We start from the raw sequence: 22597 nt of genomic DNA, 5'->3' as shown, positions 1-22597 counted from the left end.
CAGCCACGACTGCGTTTCTTTCTGCAAGAACTCGGACAGAACTTCTGCGGTGTGTCTGTTGTCGCCCAAACACTTCATAGCCAATACAGCCTGCTGACGCTTGCCAGTAGCTGCCCCATAATGGGACAACTGGTGTGCAACAGTGGCAGCTGCGGATGGAGTGGTTGGGCGACTGCGGTCTGTGGACGAGCTCTCGCTTCTGCAGGAGGACGAAGAGGAGGGGGTGCGAACGCCTACAGCCAACTGTTTCCTAGACCGTGGGCTAGGCAGAACTGTCCCGAAATTGATGTCCCCTGTGGACCCTGCATCCACCACATTCACCCAGTGTGCCGTGATGGACACGTAACGTCCCTGGCCATGCCTACTGGTCTATGCATCTGTTGTCAGGTGCACCTTTGTACTCACAGATTGCCTGAGTGCATGGACGATGCGCTCTTTAACATGCTGGTGGAGGGCTGGGATGGCTTTTCTCGAAAAGAAGTGTCGACTGGGTAGCTCGTAGCGTGGTTCAGCGTAGTCCATCAGGGCTTTGAAAGCTTCGCTTTCAACTAACCGGTAGGGCATCATCTCTAACGAGATTAGTCTAGCTATGTGGGCGTTCAAACCCTGTGTACGCGGATGCGAGGATAAGTACTTCCTTTTTCTAACGAGAGTGTCATGTAGGGTGAGCTGGACTGGAGAGCTGGAGATCGTGGAACTAGCGGGTGTGCTGGTGGACATGGCAGACTGAGAGACGGTTGGAGACGGTATTGTTTCCGCCGGTGCCCTAGATGCAGTGTTTCCTACTACGAAACTGGTGATTCCCTGACCCTGACTGCTTTGGCCTGGCAAAGAAACCTGCACAGATACTGCAGGTGGTGCGGAAAATGGTGGCCTTACACTGACGGAAGGGATGTAGCATTGCTGACTAGCTTCATTGGCCGAGGGTGCTACAACCTTAAGGGACGTTTGTTAGTTAGTCCAGGCTTGAAAATGCATGGTGGTTAAATGTCTATGCATGCAACTTGTATTGAGACTTTTCAGATTCTGCTTAAGGTAGTTGAACATTTTTGACAGATGACTTTGCGCTGATCAATTGGATGTTGTTTAAAAAAATGCCAGACTGCACTCTTTTGAGCATCGGATCCCTTTTCAGGCATTGCAGACTGAGCTTTAACCGGATGGCCACGGTGTCCTCCAACAGGTTTTGGCTTTGCCACGCGTTTTGTGCCAGATACGGGCTCGGCAGATGGAACCTGTTGCGATGTTGATGCCTGCTGCGGCCCCTCTTCCTCCGTTTCAGAACTACTGCCGCCTGCACCCTGTTCCCCCAATGGCTGCCAATCGGGGTCAACAACTGGGTCATCTATAACCTCCTCTTCTATCTCGTGTGCAACTTCGTCTGTGTCACCGTGTAAGTCGGTGGTATAGCGTTCGTGACAGGGCGCCATAGTCTCATCAGGGTCTGATTCTGGATCAGTACCCTGCGAGGGCAATGTTGTGGTCTGAGTCAGAGGAACAGCATAGTAGTCTGGCTGTGGCTGTGCATCAGTGCACTCCATGTCCGATTCAACTAGTAATGGGCATGGCCTGTTAACTGTTTCACTTTCTAAGCCAGGGACGGTATGTGTAAAGAGCTCCATGGAGTAACCCGTTGTGTTGCCTGCTGCATCCTTCTCTGTTGTTGTTTTTGCTGAAGAGGACAAGGAAGCGACTTGTCCCTGACTGTGAACATCCACTAACGACGCGCTGCTTTTACATTTACCAGTTTCAAAAGAGGAGGCAAAAGAGCTAGATGCTGAGTCAGCAAGGTAAGCCAAAACTTGCTCTTGCTGCTCCGGCTTTAAAAGCGGTTTTCCTACTCCCAGAAAAGGGAGCATTCGAGGCCTTCTGTAGCCAGACGACGAACCTGGCTCCACAGCTCCAGACTTAGGTGCAATATTTTTTTTCCCACGACCACCTGATGCTCCACTACCACTACCATCATTACCAGCTGACAATGAACGCCCACGGCCACGACCTCTTCGACCAGACTTCCTCATTGTTTTAAAAACTTAACCAAAGTAACGGTATTTGTTGCTGTCAAACAACTTACACTGTGAGCTATAACTTCAGTATGATTTACATATCCTTTTACAGGTGGGTGAGACCGCAAGGAAAATCAGGCACAATGTTACACACTCTGTTTTCTGTGGCACCAAATGAGAGAGATGCCACACACGCAGGACTGTCACTCAAGCACAAATGTCAATATTAATCTCCCACTGTTTTTTTTTTTTTTTTCAGGGAGAATTTAGAAACCAAATAAAAAAAAAATAAATAGGCTTTCTATGGCCCACTATTTGAGAGAGAGATGGCACACTCAGGAGTCAGGACTGGCACACAAGCAGAAAGGCCAATATTAATCTCCCACTGTTTTTTTTTTATTTTTTCAGGGAGAATTTAGAAACCAAATATAAAAAAAAAAACTTTCTATGGCCCATTATTTGAGAGAGAGAGATGGCACACTCAGGAGTCAGGACTGGCACACAAGCAGAAAGGCCAATATTAATCTCCCACTGTTTTTTTTTTATTTTTTCAGGGACAATTTAGAAACCAAATAAAAAAAAAATAGGCTTTCTATGGCCCACTATTTGAGAGAGAGATGGCACACTCAGGAGTCAGGACTGGCACACAAGCAGAAAGGCCAATATTAATCTCCCACGGTTTTTTGTTATTTTTTCAGGGAGAATTTATAAACCAAATTTAAAATAAATAAATAAATAGGCTTTCTATGGCCCACTATTTGAGAGAGAGATGGCACACTCAGGACTGGCACACAAGCCCAAAGGCCAATATTAATCCCCCACTGTTTTTTTTTTTTCAGGGAGAATTTATAAACCCAATAAAAAAAAAAATAGGCTTTCTATGGCCCACTATTTGAGAGAGAGATGGCACACTCAGGAGTCAGGACTGGCACACAAGCAGAAAGGCCAATATTAATCTCCCACTGTTTTTTTTTTATTTTTTCAGGGAGAATTTAGAAACCTAATATAAAAAAAATAGGCTTTCTATGGCCCATTATTTGAGAGAGAGAGAGATGGCATACTCAGGAGTCAGGACTGGCACACAAGCAGAAAGGCCAATATTAATCTCCCACTGTTTTTTTTTATTTTTTCAGGGACAATTTAGAAACCAAATAAAAAAAAAATAGGCTTTCTATGGCCCACTATTTGAGAGAGAGATGGCACACTCAGGAGTCAGGACTGGCACACAAGCAGAAAGGCCAATATCAATCTCCCACGGTTTTTTGTTATTTTTTCAGGGAGAATTTAGAAACCAAATTAAAAAAAAATAAATAAATAGGCTTTCTATGGCCCACTATTTGAGAGAGAGATGGCACACTCAGGACTGGCACACAAGCCCAAAGGCCAATATTAATCCCCCACTGTTTTTTTTTTCAGGGAGAATTTATAAACCCAATAAGAAAAAAAAGAAAAAAAAAAGGCTTTCTATGGCCCACTATGTGAGAGAGATGGCACACACAGGGATGGCACTCTAGCAGAAATGCCAATCTTAATCTCCCACAACTTATTTTTTTAGGGAGAATTAAAAAAAAAAAAAAAAAAAAAAGGGGACTGTCCTACAATTACTATCTCCCTGCAGTAATCTCAGCCAGGTATGGCAGGCAGCAATAAGGAGTGGACTGATGCACAAATTAAATAAAAAGTGTGGACAAACAAAAAAGATAGCTGTGCAGAAAGGAAGGAACAACAGGATTTGTGCTTTGAAAAAAGCAGGTGGTTTGCACAGCGGCGTACACACAGCAATGCAGCTATCAGGGAGCCTTCTAGGGCAGCCCAATGAGCTACAGCGCTGAGGAAAAAAAAATGTAGCTTCCACTGTCCCTGCAAACAAAAGGTGGTGTTGGACAGTGGAAATCGCTACAGCACAAGCGGTTTGGTGGTTAATGGACCCTGCCTAACGCTATCCCTGCTTCTGACGAAGCGGCAGCAACCTCTCCCTAGGCTCAGATCAGCAGCAGTAAGATGGCGGTCGGCGGGAACGCCTCTTTATAGCCCCTGTGACGCCGCAGACAGCAAGCCAATCACTGCAATGCCCTTCTCTAAGATGGTGGGGACCAGGACCTATGTCATCACGCTGCCCACACTCTGCATCCACCTTCATTGGCTGAGAAATGGCGCTTTTCGCGTCATTGAAACGCGACTTTGGCGCGAAAGTCGGCGACTTTTGAAAATGAAAGATCCGTTTCGCTCAACCCTAGTCAAGATAAATCTCTAAAAAAAATAATATTTGCTTCAAACTCTGGAGAATCTAACTTCAAATGGAAGGACACATTTATTTTGACCTTAATGACTTCTTGTTGAGACTTCAAATGTGACAAAACTGACATAGTCTTCCACTTTAGACAGATTCTTTGAAATCATTTCCCCTTAAGCATGAACTGATTACAGAGTTTGCTAAAGTGTTCAATTTCATTACAACGCCACTACAAGGAAAAACAAACTATTACACAGTATCTTTTTTTAAATAATCGGCCTGCTAGAAGTTCTTTGTAGCTGTACTATGCTCTAACTGGTTAAAAAGGGTCCTATGTGAGGACCCTTCTCTCTAGTAATTCATAATTCCATAAAAGAGATTTTTTTTAAACTAAATTTCTTGTTGTCTCATTGTCTTCAGGATTCTCAATTCTAGATAGTGTATTCATAAAATATGTGGTTGCATGCAGTCATCTTGTTGATGGTTGTCTTCTTTCCTTTTTCCTTCTTTTAACTCTCTTTGAGCATACCTGACTTCTCAAGAAGGTTGGCACTTATTGTTCTTTACCAATAACAAGCAGTTATGTAATCATGTGTATTATTTAAAGGGAAAAAACTTCTTTTGAGATTCCTGTGAGACATCAGAAGAATGGTGAGCTGTGACCTTTCAACTCCTACAGTCTGAGCACCATGCCTTTTGTTTTCTGACTATGGATTACTGAGTTTTCTATTGCAATATTCCATTTACATATTTTAAGAAATATCATGATTCTTAGGGCCCACAAGTGGCAAAACATTTTTGAAGGTGAAACATCTAATAATTAGTTGGTGTAAATTTCATAACATTAACCCTTTAGTCACATCCTTTCTTATATCACTATTCTTATTTCCAGGATTGTTTAAAAGAAGAAACTGGAAATAATTACCATCCATTAGTCAAGAGGTCAAGTAAGAAGGGAAAAGCTATGAAGTCTTGGCACGTAAAAAGGTGTGCCTCATTTCTATTTCTATACTTTTGTAAGTCTGTTGATGTCGAGCACGACCATGGGTGCGATTATTACTCTGCTTAAGGTTATTTCACAAGTCTGCATAGTGTTGGCAGTAGAAACAGTCCTTGAATATTTTTGTCATATTTTAGTTTCCTGTCTTCTATTTCATGTCTGGTACAGAAAATTATCTGCAGGAGAAGCGTAATGTTAACTTATTTCATAATAGTTCATAATAGTGTTTCTCTTTAGTTACCGTGTATGCTTTAGCTGGATAGTTCATCTACTGGAACAATGAATAATTTATTAAAATATTGAACTGTGCCGGTTTATTTGGTAGGTGATATGTCTATGTTGTTATCTAATACAGGAGCAAGGATGGTTCCTGTGGGCGTTCCCATGGCAAAATATCCCAGCAGAGGACTTCAGGAGCTATTGTTCAAGACAAACAGCACAGGAAAATCAATTGTCCTTCAACTCATGAGTCAGGTACTGACTAGCCACTTAATTTGGTTGTTACACCAGACATGAATTTAATATCAATCGATCGATTTATCTAAACATGCAAACAAAATGTAGGCAGCGCTCCAGGAAATGTTAAATGCAAGAAATGCATGGCCCATGTGAAAGAAGGCATCGATTAGGCTCAAATACACCTAGCCTTTGTCAAATGCATAAAGCTTTTGGGAAGCCAAACTAAAGCTCTGTGCATTTGACAAAGATCTCTGTATCTGAGTCGAAATGTTGCCTTTTTTCATATGTGGCAATATACAGTGTAGGCCATTTATATGGATACACCTAAATAAAATGGGAATGGTTGGTGATATCAACTTCCTGCTTGTGGCACATTAGTATATGGGAGGGGGGAACTTTTCAAGATGGGTGGTGACCATGGCGGCCATTTTGAAGTTGGCCATTTTGGATCCAACTTTATTTTTTTCAATGGGAAGAGGGTCATGTGACACATCAAACTTATTAAGAATTTCACAAGAAAAACAATGGCGTGCTTGGTTTTAACGTAACTTTATTATTTCATGAGTTATTTACAAGTTTATGACCACTTATAAAATGTGTTCAAAGTGCTGCCCATTGTGTTGGATTGTCAATACAACCCTCTTCTCCCACTCTTGACACACTGATAGCCACACCGCAGAAGAAATGCTAGCACAGGCTTCTAGTATCCATTGTTTCAGATGCTGCACATCTCGTATCTTCACAGCATAGACAATTGCCTTCAGATGACCCCAAAGATAAAAGTCTAAGGTGGTCAGATCGGGAGACCTTGGTGGCCATTCAACTGGCCCACAAGAACCAATCCACTTTCCAGGAAACTGTTCATGTAGTAATGCTCGGACCTGACACCCAAAATGTGGTGGCGCACCATCTTGCTAGAAAAACTCAGGGAACGTGCCATCTTCAGTGCATAAATAGGGGAACACATCATCATGTAGCAATTTCAGACATCCAGTGGCATTGAGGTTTCCATTGATGAAGAATGGCCCCACTATCTTTGTATCCCATATACCACACAATGTGGAGATACGAGATGTGCAGCATCTGAAACAACGGATACTGGAAGCCTGTGCTAGCATTTCTTCTGCGGTGTTGCAATCAGTGTGTCAAGAATGGGAGAAGAGGGTTGCATTGACAATCCAACACAATGGGCAGCACTTTGAACACATTTTATAAGTGGTTATAAACTTGCAAATAAATCATGAAAGAATAAAGTTACCGTATTTTCCGGCGTATAAGATGACTTTTTGACCCCTAAAAATTGTCCCAAAAGTCGGTGGTCGTCTTATACGCTGGGTACGGTGTGTGCAGGGAGCGATCCTGCATTTTGGCGTGTGGTTCCCAGGGTCTGGAGGAGAGGAGACTCTCCTTCAGGCCCTGGGATCCATATTCATGTAAAAAATTAAGAATAAAAATAAAAAACATGGATATACTCACCCTCGGACGGGCCCTGGCTCACAGCGCTCAAAGCGTCTCCCTCTGTTCCTTAGAATGCGGTGAGTGAAGGACCTTCGATGACGTCGTTCACTCACCGCATTCTAAGGAACAGAGGCAGACGCTAGCAGCGCTGTGAGCCAGGGCCCGTCCGAGGGTGAGTATATCTATGTTTTTTATTTTTATTCTTTATTTTTTACATGAATATGGATCCCAGGGCCTGAAGGAGAGTCTCCTCTCCTCCAGACCCTGGGAACCACACGCCGTATAAGATGACTGGGCGTATAAGATGACCCCCGTCTTATACAGCGGGCATATCCCAAATTCCATATTTTATATGGAAAAGTTGGGGGTCGTCTTATACACCCAGTCATCTTATACGCCAGAAAATACGGTACGTTAAAACCAAGCACACCATTGCTTTTCTTGTGAAATTCTCAATAAGTTCAATGTGTCACATGACCCTCTTCCCATTGAAAAAAAAAGTTGGATCCAAAATGGCTGACTTCAAAATGGCCACCATGGTCATCACCGATCTTGAAAAGTTTTCCCCCCTCCCATATACTAATGTGCCACAAACAGGAAGTTGATATCACCAACCATTCCCATTTTACTTAGGTGTATCCATAGAAATGGCCTACCCTGTACTTCTGCACTTTTTGCATTGAACATTTTTTGAGTGCTGTCTACATTATTTATTTGTTTATGCATATTGGCTGATGGATTGTTGGTTCCAACAAACTGTTGGGTTGTACAGGCGGCCTTTTTAAGATATTCTTGTGCTGTTTCACATTCTGTGTTTTAACTACAGAATTATTATTATTATTATTATTATTTATAATTATAGCACCATTTATTCCATGGTGCTTTAAATGTGAGGAGGGGTATACATAATAAAAAACAAGTACAATAATCTTAATCATTACAAGTCACGATTGGTACAGGAGGTACAGTATCTATCCATCTCTGCTTCATGACCTAGTACATTTCTTTGTCAGAATAAATATTAAGAGGAAATTGGGTAATGTCCTAATAACCATAGCAAAATTCACACAAAAGCTGTTAAGTAACCAGTTCTACTCCTCAGAACATATGCAAAACCCAGAAATCCTGAAAATATGCATGAGGCGGAAGAGTGGTCCACTTGTGGATCTGTAGTTTGGGTAGCTAAGCAGACTGTTGCACACTGGTGACACCAACTCATAACATTACTTGACTTTGATTCTAGGGTCAAAAACGTATTACTTTAGTCAGCATGGTGGCTCAGTAGTAAGCACTGCTGCTTTGCAGTACTATGTTCATATCCCACCAAGAAAAACATCTGCCAGTCTGTATGTTCTCCCCGTGTTTGCGTGGTTTTCCTCCGGGTTCTCCAGTTTCTCCCCACACTCCAAAGACATAGTTATAGGAAATTTAGATTGTGAGCCCCAATGGGGGCAGTGATGATAATGTATAATATATTATGTAAAGCACTGTATAATATGTTGGCGTTATATAAGCAAACCATAATGATAATAAAAATTATATTGGTAAAAAAAACTTATCATTGGCAATTAAAAGGAACCTATAATCTGATCCATGCATATCAATCTGCGGACAGCACAAATGAGATCCTAGCTGGACGATTGCAGGCACAAGGATATCTTTGCCATTTCAAAGAAATTATTATGAAACCCCTTCACCCACCCAAGCCTGTTTTCACCTTCATGATCAGGCCAATTTTTTCAATTCTGACCAGTGTCACGTTATTAAGTAATAATTCTGGAACGCTTCAAGATATCCCACTGATTCTGTGACATGTTGTATTTCATGATAGGCATAAAATTTGTTCAATATGACTTGCGTTTATTTGTGCAAATATCGGAAATTTGGCGTAAATTTGACAATTTTCAAACTTTAATTTTTATTCCCTTAAACCAGACAGTTATGTCACACAAAATAGTTAATAAGTAACATTTAACACATATCTACTTTACATCAGCATAATTTTTTTTAAACATAATTTGTTTTTGTTAGGAAGTCAGAAGAGTTAAAAGTTGATCAGCAATTTCTCATTATTCCAGCAAAATTTACAAAACCATTTTTTGAGATCTCATATTTGAAGTGACTTTGAGGGACCTATATGACAGGAAATACTCCAAATTTACACCATTCTAAAAACAACACCCCTAAAGGTGCTCAAAATCACATTCAAGATAAATCACAGGAATTAAAACAATATTTAACCCCTTAACCCCCAAGGGTGGTTTGCACATTAATGACCGGGCCAATTTTTACAATTCTGACCACTGTCCCTTTATGAGGTTATAACTCTGGAACGCTTGCATGGATCCCGTTGATTCTGATATTGTTTTCTCGTGACATATTGTACTTCATGTTAGTGGTAAAATTTCCTTGACATTACTCACGTTTATTTGTGAAAAAAATGGAAATTTGGCAAAAATTTAGAAAATTTCACAATTTTCCAACTTTGAATTTTTATGCCCTTAAATCACAGATACATGTCACACAAAATACTTAATAAGTAACATTTCCCACATGTCTACTTTACATCAGCACAATTTTGGAACAAACATTTTTTATGTTAAGGAGTTTTAAGGGTTAAAAGGTGACCAGCAATTTCTCATTTTTACAACACCATTTTTTTAGGGACCACATCACATTTGAAGTTACCGTATATATACTCGAGTATAAGCCGACCCGAGTATAAGCCGACCCCCCTAATTTTGCCACAAAAAACTGGGAAAACTTATTGACTCGAGTATAAGCCTTGGGTGGAAATGCAGCAGCTACCGGTAAATGTCAAAAATAACAATAGATACCAATAAAAGTAAAATTAATTGAGACATCAGTAGGTTAAGTGTTTTTGAATATCCATATTGAATCAGGAGCCCTATATAATGCCCCATACAGTTCATGATGGGCCCCATTAGATGCTCCATACAAAATACGCCCCATATAATGCTCCATATTAAAATATGCCCCATATAAAGCTGCACAAAGGTTAATAATGGCCCTATAAGATGCTCCATAGAAACATTTACCTACAATGCTCTATAAAGGTTGATGGCCCCATAAGATACTCCACACATTATGGCCCAATAAGATACTCCGCACATTATGCCCCATAAGATGCTCCACACATTATGCCCCATGAGATACTCCACACATTATGCCCCATAAGATGCTCCATACATTATGGCCCCATGAGATGCTCCATACATTATGGCCCCATGAGATGCTCCATACATTATGGCCCCATACGATGCTCCATACATTGTGTGTTATGTTTGCTAATGACAGGTGTTATGAAGGCAATCCAGAAACACAGTGTGCTTAGCGATCAGGGCGCACACAGTGATCTGACAAATACCCAAAAATACAAGAACGAGCTCTGAGACGTGGAAACTCTGTAGACTGCACACCTGATCCTATCCTAAACACAACTAAAAGCGGCTGTGGATTGCGCCTAACAACTACCTAGGCAACTCAGCACAGCCTAAGAAACTAGCTAGCCTGAAGATAGAAAAATAGGCCTGACTTGCCCCAGAGAAATTCCCCAAAGGAAAAGGCAGCCCCCCACATATAATGACTGTGAGTAAGATGAAAAGACAAAACGTAGGGATGAAATAGATTCAGCAAAGTGGGGCCCGATATTCTAGGACAGAGCGAGGACAGTAAAGCGAACTTTGCAGTCTACAAAAAACCCTAAAGCAAAACCACGCAAAGGGGGCTAAAAAAAACCACCGTGCCGAACTAACGGCACGGTGGTACACCCTTTGCATCTCAGAGCTTCCAGCAAAACAAAAGACAAGCTGGACAGAAAAAAAGCAACAAAAAAGCAAAAAGCACTTAGCTATACAGAGCAGCAGGTCACAGGAACAATCAGGAGAAGCTCAGATCCAACACTGAAACATTGACAAGGAGCAAGGATAGCAGCATCAGGCGGAGTTAAGTAATGAAGCAGTTAACGAGCTCACCAGAACACCTGAGGGAGGAAGCTCAGAAGCTGCAGTACCACTTGTGACCACAGGAGTGAATTCAGCCACAGAATTCACAACAGTACCCCCCCCTTGAGGAGGGGTCACCGAACCCTCACCAGAGCCCCCAGGCCGACCAGGATGAGCCGCATGAAAGGCACGAACAAGATCGGAAGCATGAACATCAGAGGCAAAAACCCAGGAATTATCTTCCTGAGCATAACCCTTCCATTTAACCAGATACTGGAGTTTCCGTCTAGAAACACGAGAATCCAAAATCTTCTCCACAATATACTCCAATTCCCCCTCCACCAAAACCGGGGCAGGAGGCTCAACAGATGGAACCATAGGTGCCACGTATCTCCGCAACAACGACCTATGGAATACATTATGTATGGAAAAGGAGTCTGGGAGGGTCAAACGAAAAGACACAGGATTGAGAACCTCAGAAATCCTATACGGACCAATAAAACGAGGTTTAAATTTAGGAGAGGAAACCTTCATAGGAATATGACGAGAAGATAACCAAACCAGATCCCCAACACGAAGTCGGGGACCCACACGGCGTCTGCGATTAGCGAAAAGTTGAGATTTCTCCTGGGACAAGATCAAATTGTCCACTACCTGAGTCCAGATCTGCTGCAACCTATCCACCACAGAATCCACACCAGGACAGTCCGAAGACTCAACCTGTCCTGAAGAGAAACGAGGATGGAACCCAGAATTGCAAAAAAATGGAGAAACCAAGGTAGCCGAGCTGGCCCAATTATTAAGGGCGAACTCAGCCAACGGCAAAAAGGACACCCAATCATCCTGGTCTGCAGAAACAAAACATCTCAGATATGTTTCCAAGGTCTGATTGGTTCGTTCGGTCTGGCCATTAGTCTGAGGATGGAAAGCCGAGGAAAAGGATAGGTCAATGCCCATCCTACCACAAAAGGCTCGCCAAAACCTTGAAACAAACTGGGAACCTCTGTCAGAAACAATATTCTCAGGAATGCCATGCAACCGAACCACATGCTGAAAGAACAAAGGTACCAAATCAGAGGAGGAAGGCAATTTAGCCAAGGGCACCAGATGGACCATTTTAGAAAAGCGATCACAGACCACCCAAATGACTGACATCTTTTGAGAAACGGGAAGGTCAGAAATGAAATCCATCGAAATATGTGTCCAAGGCCTCTTTGGGACCGGCAAGGGCAAAAGCAACCCACTGGCACGAGAACAGCAGGGCTTAGCCCTAGCACAAATCCCACAGGACTGCACAAAAGTACGTACATCCCGTGACAGAGATGGCCACCAGAAGGATCTAGCCACTAACTCTCTGGTACCAAAGATTCCAGGATGACCAGCCAACACCGAACAATGAAGTTCAGAGATAAGTTTATTAGTCCACCTATCAGGGACGAACAGTTTCTCTGCTGGACAACGATCAGGTTTATTCGCCTGAAATTTTTGCAGCACCCGCCGCAAATCAGGGGAGATGGCAGACACAATGACTCCTTCCTTGAGGATACCCGCCGGCTCAGACAAACCCGGAGAGTCGGGCACAAAACTCCTAGACAGAGCATCCGCCTTCACATTTTTAGAGCCCGGAAGGTACGAAAACACAAAATCGAAGCGAGCAAAAAATAACGACCAACGGGCCTGTCTAGGATTCAAGCGCTTGGCAGACTCGAGATAAGTCAAGTTCTTATGATCAGTCAATACCACCACGCGATGCTTAGCTCCTTCAAGCCAATGACGCCACTCCTCGAATGCCCACTTCATGGCCAGCAACTCTCGATTGCCCACATCATAATTACGCTCAGCGGGCGAAAACTTCCTGGAAAAGAAAGCACATGGTTTCATCACTGAGCAATCAGAACCTCTCTGTGACAAAACCGCCCCTGCTCCAATCTCAGAAGCATCAACCTCGACCTGGAACGGAAGAGAAACATCTGGCTGACACAACACAGGGGCAGAACAAAAACGACGCTTCAACTCCTGAAAAGCTTCCACAGCAGCAGAAGACCAATTAACCAAATCAGCACCCTTCTTGGTCAAATCGGTCAATGGTTTGGCAATGCTAGAAAAATTACAGATGAAGCGACGATAAAAATTAGCAAAGCCCAGGAACTTTTGCAGACTTTTCAGAGATGTCGGCTGAATCCAATCCTGGATGGCTTGGACCTTAACTGGATCCATCTCGATAGTAGAAGGGGTAAAGATGAACCCCAAAAATGAAACTTTCTGCACACCGAAGAGACACTTTGATCCCTTCACAAACAAAGAGTTAGCACGCAGGACCTGAAAAACCATTCTGACCTGCTTCACATGAGACTCCCAATCATCTGAGAAGATCAAAATGTCATCCAAGTAAACAATCAGGAATTTATCCAGATACTCACGGAAGATGTCATGCATAAAAGACTGAAACACAGATGGAGCATTGGCCAGTCCGAACGGCATCACTAGATACTCAAAATGACCCTCGGGCGTATTGAATGCAGTTTTCCATTCATCTCCTTGCCTGATTCTCACCAGATTATACGCACCACGAAGATCTATCTTAGTGAACCAACTAGCCCCCTTAATCCGAGCAAACAAGTCAGATAACAATGGCAAGGGATACTGAAATTTAACAGTGATCTTATTAAGAAGGCGGTAATCAATACACGGTCTCAGCGAACCATCCTTCTTGGCTACAAAGAAGAACCCTGCTCCCAGTGGTGAAGACGATGGGCGAATATGTCCCTTCTCCAGGGATTCCTTCACATAACTGCGCATAGCGGCGTGTTCGGGCACGGATAAATTAAATAATCGACCTTTAGGGAATTTACTACCAGGAATCAAATTGATAGCACAATCACAATCCCTATGCGGAGGTAGAGCATCGGACTTGGGCTCTTCAAATACATCCTGATAATCAGACAAGAACTCTGGGACCTCAGAAGGGGTGGATGACGAAATCGACAAAAATGGAACATCACCATGTACCCCCTGACAACCCCAGCTGGATACCGACATGGAATTCCAATCCAATACTGGATTATGGGTTTGTAGCCATGGCAACCCCAACACGACCACATCATGCAGATTATGCAACACCAGAAAGCGAATAACTTCCTGATGTGCAGGAGCCATGCACATGGTCAGCTGGGTCCAGTATTGAGGTTTATTCTTGGCCAAAGGTGTAGCATCAATTCCTCTCAATGGAATAGGACACCGCAATGGCTCCAAGAAAAACCCACAACGTTTAGCATAATCCAAATCCATCAGATTCAGGGCAGCGCCCGAATCCACAAACGCCATGACAGAAAACGACGACAAAGAGCATATCAAGGTAATGGACAGAAGGAATTTGGACTGTACAGTACCAATGACGGCAGACCTAGCGGACCGCTTAGTGCGCTTAGGACAATCAGAAATAGCATGAGTGGAATCACCACAGTAGAAACACAGACCATTCAGACGTCTGTATTCCTGCCGTTCAACTCTAGTCATAGTCCTATCGCACTGCATAGGCTCAGGTTTAACCTCAGGCAGTACCGCCAAATGGTGCACAGATTTACGCTCGCGCAAGCGTCGACCGATCTGAATGGCCAAAGACAAAGACTCATTCAAACCAGCAGGCATAGGAAATCCCACCATGACATCCTTAAGAGCCTCAGAGAGACCCTTTCTGAACAAAGCTGCCAGCGCAGATTCATTCCACTGAGTGAGTACTGACCATTTCCTAAATTTCTGACAATATACTTCTATATCATCCTGACCCTGGCACAAAGCCAGCAAATTTTTCTCAGCCTGATCCACTGAATTAGGCTCATCGTACAGCAATCCGAGCGCCAGGAAAAACGCATCGACACTACTCAATGCAGGGTCTCCTGGCGCAAGAGAAAATGCCCAGTCTTGAGGGTCGCCGCGCAAAAAAGAAATAATAATCAAAACCTGTTGAATAGGATTACCAGAAGAATGAGGTTTCAAGGCCAGAAATAGCTTACAATTATTTTTGAAACTTAGAAACTTAGTTCTATCTCCAAAAAACAAATCAGGAATAGGAATTCTTGGTTCTAACATAGATTTCTGATCAATAGTATCTTGAATTTTTTGTACATTTATAACGAGATTATCCATTGAAGAGCACAGACCCTGAATATCCATGTCCACACCTGTGTCCAGAATCACCCAAATGTCTAGGGGAAAAAAAAAAGTGAACACAGAGCTGAGGAAAAAAAAAAAATGATGTCAGAACTTTCTCTTTCCCTCTATTGAGAATCATTAGTTGGTCTCCTTGTACTGTTATGTTTGCTAATGACAGGTGTTATGAAGGCAATCCAGAAACACAGTGTGCTTAGCGATCAGGGCGCACACAGTGATCTGACAAATACCCAAAAATACAAGAACGAGCTCTGAGACGTGGAAACTCTGTAGACTGCACACCTGATCCTATCCTAAACACAACTAAAAGCGGCTGTGGATTGCGCCTAACAACTACCTAGGCAACTCGGCACAGCCTAAGAAACTAGCTAGCCTGAAGATAGAAAAATAGGCCTGACTTGCCCCAGAGAAATTCCCCAAAGGAAAAGGCAGCCCCCCACATATAATGACTGTGAGTAAGATGAAAAGACAAAACGTAGGGATGAAATAGATTCAGCAAAGTGGGGCCCAATATTCTAGGACAGAGCGAGGACAGTAAAGCGAACTTTGCAGTCTACAAAAAACCCTAAAGCAAAACCACGCAAAGGGGGCAAAAAAAACCCACCGTGCCGAACTAACGGCACGGCGGTACACCCTTTGCGTCTCAGAGCTTCCAGCAAAACAAAAGACAAGCTGGACAGAAAAAAAGCAACAAAAAAGCAAAAAGCACTTAGCTATACAGAGCAGCAGGTCACAGGAACAATCAGGAGAAGCTCAGATCCAACACTGAAACATTGACAAGGAGCAAGGATAGCAGCATCAGGCGGAGTTAAGTAATGAAGCAGTTAACGAGCTCACCAGAACACCTGAGGGAGGAAGCTCAGAAGCTGCAGTACCACTTGTGACCACAGGAGTGAATTCAGCCACAGAATTCACAACAATTGTGGCCCCATATGATGCTCCATACATTGTGGCCCCATAAGATGCTCCATACATTGTGGCCCCATAAGAAGCTCCACACATTTGCCCCATATGCTGTTGCTGCGATTAAAATAAAAAAAATCACATACTCACCTCTCTTCGCTCAGGCCCCCGGCACTTGCGATAGTCACCTTCCTCGTTCCACGCTCCACTCTGTCTTCCATCCTCTGCACTGACTGTTCAGGCAGAGGGCGGCACGCACACTAATCGCGTCATCGCACCCTCTGACCTGAACAGTAAGTGCAGAGGATGGAAGACAGAGCAGCGCGCAGCGGTGGAACGAGGAAGGTGACTATCGCGCAATGCTCACCTCCTCCGATATACTCACCTGCTCCCGGCGCAGTCCCTGGCAGCGTCTCACTGTCAGATGATCTCCGGGAGCCGGCGGCATCTTCCTGTGTTCAGCGGTCACGTACTGCTCATTACAGTAATGAATTCATTACTTTAATGAGCGGTACCAGATGACCGCTGAACACAGGAAGAGCTGCCCGGAGACCATGGGACATGAAGGGACAGCGCCAGGAGCAGGTGAGTATGTCACCGCGCCGTTCCCCCGCCGACCCCCCCGCTGACAATGAATCGAGTATAAGCCGAGAGGGTCACTTTCAGCCCAAAAAGGTGGGCTGAAAATCTCAGCTTATACTCGAGTATATACGGTACTTTGAGGGGTCTATATGATAGAAAATACCAAAGTGTGACACCATTCTAAAAACTGCACCCCTCAAGGTGCTCAAAATCACATTCAAGAAGATTATTAACCCTTCAGGTGTTTCACAGGAATTTTTGGAATGTTTTTTTTTAAAAAAAAAAAGAACATTTAACGTTTTCCACAAAAAATTTACTTCAGATCCAACTTGTTTTATTTTAGCAAGGGTAACAGGAGAAATTGGACCCCAAAAGTTGTTGTACAATTTGTCCTGAGTACGCAGATACCCCATATGGGGGGAACCACTGTTTGGGCGTATGGCAGAGCTCGGAAGGGAAGGAGCGCCGTTTGACTTTCCTGTGCAAAATTGGCTGGAATTGAGATAGGACGCCATGTCGCATTTGGAGAGCTCCTGATGTGCCTAAACAGTAGAAACACCCGCACAAGTGACACCATTTTGGAAAGCAGACCCCCTAAGGAACTTATCTAGATGTGTGGTGAGCACTTTAACCCACCAAGTGCTTTACAGAAGTTTATAATGTAGAGCCGTAAAAATAAAAAAATCATATTTTTTCACAAAAATAATATTTTTGCCCCCAATTTTTTATTTTCCCAAGGGCAACAGGAGAAATTGGACAACAAAAGTTGTTGTGCAATTTGTCCTGAGTACGCTGATACCCCATATGTGGGTGTCAACCACTGTGTGGGCGCATGGCAGAGCTCGGAAGGGAAGGAGCACTGTTTTGGAATGCCGACTTAGATGGAATGGTCTGCGCGTGCCACGTTGCTTTTGCAGAGCCCCTAATGTACCTAAACAGTAGAAACCTCCCAAAAGTAACCCCATATTGGAAACTAGACCCCCCAAGGAACTGAACTAGATGTGTTGTGATAAATTTGAATCCACAAGTGTTTCACTACAGTTTATAATGCAGAGCCGTGTAAATAAAAAATATTTTCCCAAGGGTGACAAGAGAAATTGGACCCCATAAGTTGTTATTCAATTTGTCCTGAGTACGCTGATACCCCCTATGTTGGGATAAACCCCTGTTTGGGCGTATGGAAGAGCTCGGAAGGGAAGGAGCACTGTTCTACTTTTTCAACGCAGAATTGACTGGAATTGAGATCGGACGCCATGTCGCATTTGGAGAGCCCCTGATGTGCCTAAACAGTGGAAACCCCCCAATTCTAACTCCAACCCTAATAGAACAACACCCCTAACCCCAACCCTAACTATAACCCTAACCACTCCCGTAACCCGTACACGCCCCTAACCCTAACCACACCCCTAACCCCAACACACCCCTAACCCTAATCCCAACCTGAGGGCTATAACTTTTTTATTTTTTCGCTGATGTCGCTGTATGGTGGCTCGTTTTTTGCGGGACAAGATGTCGTTTTCAGCAGTACCATGTTTATTTATATCCGTCTTTTTTATTGCATTATTCCACTTTTTGTTCGGCGGTATGATGATAAAGCATTGTTTTTTGCCCCTTTTTCACTGAAGGGGTTAACTAGTGAGACAGTTTTATAGGTCGGGTCGTTACGGACGCGGCAATACTAAATATGTGTACTTTTATTGTTTTTTTTATTATTTACATAGAGAAATGTTCTTATTGGAACAATATATATATATATATTTTTTTTCTTTATTTAGGATTTTTTTTTTAAAAAACATGTTAATTTTTTTATAACTTTTTTTTCTTTATCCCAGGGTGGGACATCATTGTATAGAGTCAGATCGCTCACCTGACACTTTGCAAAGCACTGTGTCAGATCAGCAATCTGACAGGCAGTGCTGGAGGCTTTCTGGCTCCTGCTCTCAGCAGACGCTTGCAAGCCACCTCCCTGCAGGACCCGGATGGACCTCCGCGGCCATCTTGGATCCAGGGCCTGCAGGGAGGAGGACAGAGGAGACGCTCGTTGTTCTGAGGGTCTCAGGGAAGCATGCAGGGAGCCCCCTCCCTGCGCGATGCTTCCCCATGCTGCCGGAACGCTGCGATCATGTTGGGTCGCAGTGTTCTGGGGTTAATGTGCCGGGAACAGCTGTAATAATCAGCTGTCAGCTGTAATAATCAGCTGACACCCGGCCGCGATCAGCCTTGCTCCCCCCGTGAGCGCTGTTGATCACACATGATGTACTATCCCGTCCCTGGGAATTAAGTCCCAGGTCACCTCGACGGGATAGCACATCTAATAGCAGAAAGGGGTTAAGGAAAAAATTAACAGCTTGCTTTTTTCCACAGAAATGTTAATTTTTTTTATTTTCACAAGGGTAACAGGAGAAACTAGACCCAAAAATTTGCTGTGCAATTTCTACTGAGTATGTAGATACCCCATAAAAATAATTGAGTCTACAGTACAATTTTTGTAAAGAAAAATTTTTGAGCACCTTGAGGGGTGCAGTTTTAGAAAGCTGACACTTTTGGATATTTTCTGTCATATAGTCCCAAAATTATGCTGATGTGGTAAATGTTATTTATTGTCTATTATCTAGTTGTGTGACATAACTCTCTGATTTAAAGGCATAAAAATTAAAAGTTTGAAAATTGCTAACTTTTTCAACATTTTTGCTAAATTTCCTATTTTTTTCACAAAGAAATATCGAACACATTTAACCACTATAATGAAGAACAATATGTCAAGAAAAAACAGTCTTAGAACCAGAAAATTTGACTAGTCATGAAGGTGAAAATAGGCTCAGGCTTAAAGAGGTTGTCAAATTCTGAAATCCCAATTTTTTTTAACGCTAATGTGTGCTGTGTTGTAATATGCAACATCCATATACATGTTGTTTTTGTTTCTGCCTTTCGTTCTTCCTGAATTTCACGTCATTTCCTGCAGCCATTTTGTTTACCTGCGGCTCTACCAAACTTGACAGCTCCCTGTGCTGTATTATCTAACCTGGCAGTCAGAACTGGCCCCGCCTACCCTCCGTTTCCAGCCCCACCCTCTGCACAGTCATTGGCTGTCAGTAACCTGCTCCTGTGCAGACCTCTGTCCTCACTCCCCTATTGGAGATGATAACCAGCAATGTCCTCACCTGTGGAAAGCAGCACAGTCACTGCACTCCACACCACCTCTACAGTAGTGATAGTCTCACATGTCTACTCTCCACATCACTCTTGACATACAGTACGTGTACTGTGAAGTGAAGTCTATTGTGATGTGTGTGCAAGAGTCTAAGTGTGTGTATATATCTATATATATACCTCCTAATACACTTCAGCTGCTGCAGAATCTCAGTCTATAGTGATTTGTGTGCAGGAATGTAAATACAGTGGGGCAAAAAAGTATTTAGTCAGTCAGCAATAGTGCAAGTTCCACCACTTTAAAAGATGAGAGGCGTCTGTAATTTACATCATAGGTAGACCTCAACTATGGGAGACAAACTGAGAAAAAAAAATCCAGAAAATCACATTGTTTTTTTAACAATTTATTTGCATATTATGGTGGAAAATAAGTATTTGGTCAGAAACAAACAATCAAGATTTCTGGCTCTCACAGACCTGTAACTTCTTCTTTAAGAGTCTCCTCTTTCCTCCACTCATTACCTGTAGTAATGGCACCTGTTTAAACTTGTTATCAGTATAAAAAGACACCTGTGCACACCCTCAAACAGTCTGACTCCAAACTCCACTATGGTGAAGACCAAAGAGCTGTCAAAGGACACCAGAAACAAAATTGTAGCCCTGCACCAGGCTGGGAAGACTGAATCTGCAATAGCCAACCAGCTTGGAGTGAAGAAATCAACAGTGGGAGCAATAATTAGAAAATGGAAGACATACAAGACCACTGATAATCTCCCTCGATCTGGGGCTCCACGCAAAATCCCACCCCGTGGGGTCAGAAAGATCACAAGAACGGTGAGCAAAAATCCCAGAACCACGCGGGGGGACCTAGTGAATGAACTGCAGAGAGCTGGGACCAATGTAACAAGGCCTACCATAAGTAACACACTACGCAACCATGGACTCAGATCCTGCAGTGCCAGACGTGTCCCACTGCTTAAGCCAGTACATGTCCGGGCCCGTCTGAAGTTTGCTAGAGAGCATTTGGATGATCCAGAGGAGTTTTGGGAGAATGTCCTATGGTCTGATGAAACCAAACTGGAACTGTTTGGTAGAAACACAACTTGTCGTGTTTGGAGGAAAAAGAATACTGAGTTGCATCCATCAAACACCATACCTACTGTAAAGCATGGTGGTGGAAACATCATGCTTTGGGGCTGTTTCTCTGCAAAGGGGCCAGGACGACTGATCCGGGTACATGAAAGAATGAATGGGGCCATGTATCGTGAGATTTTGAGTGCAAACCTCCTTCCATCAGCAAGGGCATTGAAGATGAAACGTGGCTGGGTCTTTCAACATGACAATGATCCAAAGCACACCGCCAGGGCAACGAAGGAGTGGCTTCGTAAGAAGCATTTCAAGGTCCTGGAGTGGCCTAGCCATTCTCCAGATCTCAACCCTATAGAAAACCTTTGGAGGGAGTTGAAAGTCCGTGTTGCCAAGCGAAAAGCCAAAAACATCACTGCTCTAGAGGAGATCTGCATGGAGGAATGGGCCAACATACCAACAACAGTGTGTGGCAACCTTGTGAAGACTTACAGAAAACGTTTGACCTCTGTCATTGCCAACAAAGGATATATTACAAAGTATTGAGATGAAATTTTGTTTCTGACCAAATACTTATTTTCCACCATAATATGCAAATAAAATGTTAAAAAAACAGACAATGCGATTTTCTGGATTTTTTTTTCTCAGTTTGTCTCCCATAGTTGAGGTCTACCTATGATGTAAATTACAGATGCCTCTCATCTTTTTAAGTGGTGGAACGTGCACTATTGCTGACTGACTAAATACTTTTTTGCCCCACTGTATGTATGTGTGTGTACAGTATGTCTCCATATATACCACAGAATACACTTCAGGTGCAGCAGAACCTCATAATTCTCGCCTCAGCTGCTGCAGAACCTCAGAATTCTTGCCTCAGCTGCTTTAGAACCTCATAATTCAATCCTCAGCTGCTGCAGAACCTCACAATACATACCTCAACTGCTGCAGAACCTCATAATACACACCTAAACTACTGTAGAGCCTTGTAATTCTTGCCTCAGCTGCTGCAGAACCTCATAGTTCAATCCTCAGCTGCTGTAGAATCTCATAATACACACAGCAGCTGCTGCAGAACCTCATAATACACTTATCAGCTGCTGCAGAACCTCATAATTCACGCCCCAGCTACTGCAAAACCTTATCAGTTACACCTCGGCTGCTGCAGAACCTCATAATACACACTTAAGCTGCTGCAGAACCTCACAATACATCTTAGGCCTCCTTCACATGTACACGTGCCGTCCATGTGACACGTACTGGAATAAAATGGTTAAAAAAAATTACTGATTTTTATGTGTTAACCCCTTTAAGCCACTGGACGTACTATTCCGTCCATGTGGGGTGGGCCCTACTTCCCAAGGACGGAATAGTACGTCCAGCGCGATCGGCCGCGCTCACGGGGCTGCCTATCGCAGCTGACATCCGGCGCTATGTGCCAGGTGCGGTCACGGACCGCCCCCGGCACATTAACCCCTGACACACCGCGATCAAACATGATCGCGGTGTGCCGGCGGTACAGGGAAGCATCGCGCAGGGAGGGGGCTCCCTGCGGGCTTCCCTGAGACCCCCGCAGCAACGCGATGTG

General features: G+C 43.5%; 1 protein-coding gene across 1 annotated transcript in view; it reads left to right on the top strand.

The window, feature by feature from the left end:
• The window catches only part of ZNF831 (zinc finger protein 831), a 214089-nt gene that overhangs the window by 142633 nt on the left and 48859 nt on the right, over nt 1–22597 (top strand). Inside the window, exons 3-4 of the mRNA XM_069751223.1 lie at nt 5132–5226; nt 5595–5713. Coding sequence (XP_069607324.1) covers nt 5132–5226; nt 5595–5713 — 214 coding nt within the window. The remainder of the gene's footprint in view (nt 1–5131; nt 5227–5594; nt 5714–22597) is intronic.

Source organism: Ranitomeya imitator, chromosome 2 (assembly GCF_032444005.1).
Source record: "Ranitomeya imitator isolate aRanImi1 chromosome 2, aRanImi1.pri, whole genome shotgun sequence".
In the NCBI taxonomy this organism is placed as follows: Eukaryota; Metazoa; Chordata; class Amphibia; order Anura; family Dendrobatidae; genus Ranitomeya; species Ranitomeya imitator.
This window is presented reverse-complemented; position numbering and strand designations above follow the sequence as displayed.